We start from the raw sequence: 6,777 nt of genomic DNA on the forward strand, positions 1-6,777 counted from the left end.
TTCACTTTATCTTGATGCTGTCCAACAATGGCCTGCTAGACGAGCAAGAATTATGGACAAGAATGCAGGGGAGGCTGAGGGGGAGTGGCTTGCCTAAGGAACCCCATGAGAATTCATGGGCCAAGGCAAGACTCAAACCAAGGAAGCCTCATCCACAGATTACTCAACCCCTTGGTTACAGGAAACCTGTGTGTTCTGATCTGGCTGAATGCCAACTAGTCTCATCTCACAGCCCATGTTAATGCCTTTGTCCTGTCTGCCAGCCAAGACACTGAGAAGTATAAACTAACCCTCTACGGAAGTTCAGTGGTTTAAGATGGAGTGTTGGCAGAATTCCACTCAGTACCTCAGTTACATCTCAGACTGGCAACATATAAGAGTCCTGCAGCTCTGATTCAGTAGGTGCATTTCACCAGGTGAAACACTGGTGCATTTCAGGCTAGATTTAGCCCCAGTGGTAGATCTGATGCAACCAGATATTCTCTCATTTGGTTCAAGCAACTTCCTGGCATGCCAGGAACATCACTTGCACACAGGAATTTCTTAATACCATACATATGCACAGAATACCAATATATTTCTGGGTGCTTACTTTAAACAATTCCGGATCACTTCTGAAGCGAGTGATATATTTATTTTTCTAATAATATCCTTGCGTTTTAAAGATATGCATGGTAACATGTTACACACACATGGATTTTTTTAAAACCCACAAGCACTTCCTTCAAGGGATAAGAGGAAAAAGGAGAGATTAAGATGTGTCACTCACCCGTGAAGAGGGGACCAAAAGCAACTGGAGAAAAGGCACTTTGCGTTCGCATCAGTCTTGGTTTTCTGCAAACAGACAGACACACAAGACTGCAAATAAGACCCTGCTGGGTGCCTCCTCATCTCTCACAGACCATGTCCCTGCATATAATCACACTCATTCCTCCCACTGAACACTCCCAGTCCCTGTCCACCTAGGTCACTGCCTCAGGCCTCCTATCTTGCTATCATCTCTCACTTTGAATTGCTGTTAAACTATAAAAGGTACACAGGTGGAAGGCGCATCATAAATATAGGTTATTTTGACACAAGACAGTTCGCACCACTTAATTTCTGAGCCACCTCAAAAAGCAGAAGGAAAGCCAAGATAGAAATACTGTAAATCAAACATTTTGTTAGTATAGCACCATCCACATACATGGATGCCAACCAGCCCTCTGGCCCCATCCCTGCCAGCCACATGGCTGATCTTTGTAAAAAAACAGAACTGAATAAGCAAGGGATGAAAATGCACTTCAAAGGCCCAGTTGTAAACTGCGCAGATAAACACTTTGTGTATTTAGTTCTTCCCCAAAAGTCAAATGCACCACTGTGGGTGGGGTGAACATGTCACCTATGGTAGCAAGAGTGTCTAGGGATGCAACTTCCCCCACATTTACTGACTGGGGGAGGGAGATTTCATGAGAACAGGGCTACTGTTTTGACCTTGCTTCATTCCTGTTAATCGGGCAATTCCGTTTGCTGCAGGCAACATAAGATCAGCCCTGATGCAGACTGTCCCTGTGCCAGAGGAGATGCCCACTGATGTATCACTGCACGAGTTGCTACTCTGGGCTGCCTCCATCCTAAGGGAGGGCAATGCCAACTCATACAAAATGCTTCTTAGAAGGCAGAGTGAAGCAAACTTCCTATTTAGACAAAAGGTATTGCTCCCGGCCTAACAAAGCCTTGGGAAGCATTGGCCAACACAAGCTAAAAGAAGAATACAGCAAATGCACCGACCCAGTTCAGATGCTGCACGGACACACTTGAGAGCATCGTGGGCCTGCACATTCCCCCTTTTTCTTTTTACATCAAAGAGAGAAAGTTCGTGCTTTCACTTTAAGCACAAACCACAGTTTTGTGGAAACTCCAGATTAACCAAGTTAACTCGTCAGAGTCTGAATAAATTGCAGTTCCAAGTTCAGAAAGAACTACGGCCTGTTTATGCTATCCTGGCACAGAATTTTAGATATATTTGAAGCAAGACAGAGTGAACACAGTCCTGCTTTTACCTCTTACCCCAGAGAATCCATAATTCACCTGGTTCCCCCCCCCCAACTCCAACTAAGGGACCATGTCTACCTCCTCCAGTTCTAGGCCCTTTCTATGTATTCTCACTTTTGTTCCTCTAGCTCAGGGGTGCCCAAACCCCGGCCCGGGGGGCCACTTGCGGCCCTCGGGGACTCCCAATCCAGCCCGTAGGGAGCTCCCAGTTTCCAATGAATCTCTAGCCCTCCAGAGACTTGCTGGAGTTTGTGCTGGCTGAACACAACTGTTCTTAGCGTGACGGTGAGTGTTCGACCTCTTGCGTGAGCTGTGGGATGAGGGCTTCCTCCACTGCTTGCTGTTTCACATCTGTGATACAGCAGCAGCAGTGAAGGAAAGGCTGGCCTTAAGCTATTGCAAGACCTTCATTCATTCATATAAGTTCCATCTCTAATATATTCATTTATATAAATCTAAGTAAATCTATTCAAATTTTAAATGTAAATTAATTCTTTTTTTCCCCAGCCCTCAGTACCGTGTCAAAGGGATGATATGGCCCTCCTGTCAAAAGGTTTGGACACCCCTGCTCTAGCTGCATGAAATCATACCACCCACTAACCTTCAACATCGCAGAGAAGCCACTTGAACCATTCACAGATTTGAGGCCACCAACTCCAGGGAATAACCCAACCACTCTTTACATTAATACGCCTAGGAAAAGTAACCATGCCTTTTCAATACACACAGATATGTTCTATTATTGTAAAAAAAAAAACCACACATCAGCTTTTCTGATGGCCAAAATGCACAAGCAATTTGAAGTTTGCAATTAATTCCTATTAAGTCAGCCTGAGTGTGTACCTATGGCCATGAATTCCCTACATCAGAAATACCAACACATCTGTTGTTTACATTTGGTATCTGCAATAAAAATGGATCTCAGGTAACAAGGGTGGAATAACCAGACAATCCTGGCAAGGCAGGCAAAACTGGGCTGAAGACATTAATGGTCCAAGCTCAGCATTAGGCAACTTTCCGCAACGCCTTGACTTTTCAAACATGACACAGGTCCACCTAAGACCAATTCTGTCTACCAGCTGGAGCTCTCCAAGGTCTCCGCTCTTTCAGTTCAGTTATATGGAGGACCAACATCTACATGCAAAACATTGAGCTATAAGGTAATAGTGCAAGTTCTCTTGGAATCTACTAGCTGGAACCAACAGACCTCCTATAACCAAGGTCCTGGAATCTCACTAGTCAGGGCCACTGCGGTACAGAGGATACAGCATTACGTTCCAACGCAAGTGTCTCCAACCCCAATCAAATCAGCAACTTCACTATCTGACTTGAGCAACCTCAAGATGATCAAACAAAAAGTGAAACGAGTTATACAAGATTTTCACACTATATCATAAATTAGTATTATAGATAGATGCATTATACCAACCTCATCCCAACGTGTAGTGCCACAGAGAAGACCAACTTCAAACTCTTATTCCCCCCCCCCAAACACAACTAACAGGCCTTCAGAACTAGACAATCCATACAGTTACCATTCATCACTGAGTTGGCCCAGCTGTTAACCCCCTAGATTTGAACATTGATCAGGACTCATTAACCTACCCTCCACTTGCCTCTGACCCCCCCCAAAATCCACTTGGGGGGGCCTCACTTATAAAAGCCTTCTAATTACAATTAAATAACACAGGCCAACACACATTTTGCTTCCTTAAATGTTACACCAATTCCTGGGTATATTTGGGGTGCTGATTAAAAAATGGCATCCGTTTTGCCCTATCATGTCTAGTTTTGGAGACAGGGCATAGTCACTGTAGTGAATGGTTCAAGCAGCTTCCTCATGAGGAAGCTCATGACTATTCCCTGTCTCCAAAACTAGACATGATAGGGCAAAACGGATGCCATTTTTTTAATCAGCACCCCAAATTCATATCAAACTACCATAAAGTTTGGGGAAAACTTTTCTGACTCTCAGTTTTGTAGGCCTGTGTAATCACTATTCATTGCCTCCAATATCAGAAAACCCACTCTTTGCCATTATGCAACCTTAGCAACAGAGAATCCACTGATTATGGCTAATCTTTGGGAGCTCCAAAGTGTCCACTACACACAATCCCTAGATGGGTAACACGAGAAAATCCACTTGAAGAAAAGGATCTTCAGTTCCTAGAAAGAGAATCCAGCGAGATGCCTCTGGTTCCACACCAGAACCCTAGTGAAATCAGTCATTCCTGGTAGCTCCTACACACAGACCGTAAACCACTTCAGTCATATGCCTTCCTACCCAATTCAATAACCTTTGAAATTCCAACAAAAGGTAATTCCAGAACTCCACTGTACACACACTAGAGATCAGTGGGTTGTCCCTTGTGGGTTCAGCTTGAAGGCCTAATAGCCACAAGTCACTAGATAGTAAAGTTGTAGAACATGGACAGAGTAGTCTTTTGGATCCAACTTGGAAGCCCACAGAGTTGAGGGCAAATAGCTGGTTCTCTCATCCTCTTAGCTTTGTACATATACCCAAGAAAATTCTTACTTGAAGAAACATATCCAAGAAAATATTTGTTTTTGAGATTTCTATCCTGTCTTTCCACCATCAAGAGTAAGACTCAAGACAGCTCACAACAAAACAAGGAATGAAACAATTAAGGGCCCAATCCTACCCAACATCCTAGCACTGATACAGCTGTGCCAACAGGGTGTGTGCTGCATCCTGTGGTAGTGGTGGGCACTCAAGGAGGCGCCCTCAAGGTAAGAGAACATTTGTTCCCTTACCTTGGTGCTACATTACAGCTGTATTGGTACTGGAAAGTTGGACAAGATAGGGCAGTGTTGCTCAACATTTGTTCTCCATCATACCAGTTCATGCGGTCCACCTATTCAAAGTACCACTGGAAGTAACTGGTGATGACATCATCACCAGTTACTTCTGGGTTGGAAGATCAGATCCGAAGCAACAAACACTAGTAAAAGGCTCCGCATGGACGGGAGGCTTTTTTGAACACAGGAAAGCATGCTTTGGAGCTCTGCCTGCCGAGCTGAGTCTGCTACTGCTGCGTGTTGTGTCGTGTCTCTGGTCTCGCTGCTGGGCAGCAGGTGTCTAGGGGTCCCACGCGTACCACTAGGCATCGTATCAAGTACCACTGGTTGAGAAACACTGGATGGAGCCGTAAAGCTCCCTTCACAGAGGGTTCTCTCACAGGTTCCCTTTGAAGGATACCTTACCTGGATACACCTTACCTGGAAGGTACACCTTATTTGGCGTCACAGCCCACCAGAGAAGCCACCTCTGGTCACCCACCTCAGACAACACTGGTCCCCCCAAGGCCCTCCCCAACAGGTTCTCCCCCCCCCCAGCAAAGCCCTGGCACTGACCCACGCTTACCTGCTGGAGTCTTGCTCTCGACAGCCAGGCTGAGACACGTCGGGCAGGCTCCCCGCCGTGCCGTGGGCTGTGCCTGCAGCGGCTTGGAGCAGCTCCCTCTCCCCGGCCCGGCCCGACCCAGCGGGGGTTGCTGCCGCCGCCGCGTTGCAGGACGACCCGCTGCAGCTCTTGGTGCGGAAGAGGCGGCTCAGGCGGACCTTGAAAGAGCCTTTCCTGGACGGGGCGCTGGGGCGGCTGGCCCCGACGGCGAGGGGGGCCACCGGGCCGGCCGGAGGGGGAGCAGAAGGCGTTGGGGCTGCGGGAGCGGGGGGCGGCAGGCGGGGGGCGGACTCCGCCGGCCCTGCCGCCGCCGCCGCTTCATCCTCCTCCTCCTCGTCGGGGCCGAGGGCTTCCAACACGAGCAGGGCGTCGCTGGTCTCCTCCCCGGGGGGCAGCAGGGGCAGCGTAGGCGGCGGGGCGAGCGGCGGCGGGGGCAGGAGGCTCAGGCAGGGGCAGGCGCCGGGGGCTTTGCTCAGCCCTCCCGGGGCCGTGGGGGGCGCCTGGTGGTGCAGCCCCAAGGCGGCCAGCTGCAACTCCAGCCCGGCCCCCGGGGGGAACAGGAGGCCGCCCGCCGCGCCGCTCCAGCACCGCCCCCCTCCGGGCTCCCCTTTGGGGGCGTCCAGCAGAGCACACCGGTGCCGGGCGCACAGCAGTTCCGAGGGCGGCGGAGGCGGGGGAGGCGGCGGCAGGCAGGCGGACGGGGAACCCCCCGGCAGCAGCGGCGGCGGCTCTCCGGCTTCTCCAGGGCGGAAGACCAGGAGCTGCGAGCCCCGGAGCCCGCCCGCCCTTCCCCGCTCCCCAGCTGCTGCAGCGGCTTCCCCGACAGCTCCTCCAAGCGCCAGCCCGGCTGCGGAGGACTCAGTCCCGCCATAGCCCAGCAAGCGGCTCAGCACCCGGTACGAGGCCGCCGCTGCCGCAACAGCCTCGCCTCCTCCAGGCTCCGCCGCGGCAGCAGCGGCTGCTCCTCCTCCGGTCCGCTGCATCGCGCTAAGGGAAGCGGCGCATTGCATGGAGGGGACGCCAACCCGGCCTCGCCAAGCGACCTGCACGGGGAGGCCAGCCCCAGGTCTGCTGCTGCCGAAGCTCAAGGCTCCGCTCCTCCTTCCACCTTTGCCTGCTCAGGGGCCCGCCCGAGCGGTGGGTGTGCACGCCCTCCCACTTCCCTTTCCGCTGATGCGGCTTCCAGTGTGACCAGCCCGCCTGTGCACGGCTGCAATTCTTCCCCGCACCGCGCACGCTCCAGCCCGGTCTCTCTCTTGTGCGCGCGCTCTTCCTCCCCCAGCTGTGCCTTCCAAGCTAGAAGGCGAACAGATGTTGAT

At 51.0% G+C, this 6,777-nt stretch overlaps 1 protein-coding gene across 2 annotated transcripts in view; it reads right to left on the bottom strand.

Moving 5' to 3' along the window:
* The window catches only part of SOCS7 (suppressor of cytokine signaling 7), a 28,196-nt gene extending 21,623 nt beyond the window's left edge, over positions 1-6,573 (bottom strand). For both annotated transcript variants that reach the window (XM_066628816.1, XM_066628815.1), the window contains exons 1-2: positions 5,420-6,573; positions 770-834 (exon numbers count right to left, since the gene is read on the bottom strand). In XM_066628816.1, the coding sequence (XP_066484913.1) occupies positions 770-834; positions 5,420-6,468 (1,114 nt within the window). In that variant the 5' untranslated portion in view covers positions 6,469-6,573. The remainder of the gene's footprint in view (positions 1-769; positions 835-5,419) is intronic.
* Positions 6,574-6,777: the final 204 nt, after the last annotated feature.

Source organism: Tiliqua scincoides, chromosome 5, assembly GCF_035046505.1.
Source record: "Tiliqua scincoides isolate rTilSci1 chromosome 5, rTilSci1.hap2, whole genome shotgun sequence".
Lineage (NCBI taxonomy): Eukaryota > Metazoa > Chordata > Lepidosauria > Squamata > Scincidae > Tiliqua > Tiliqua scincoides.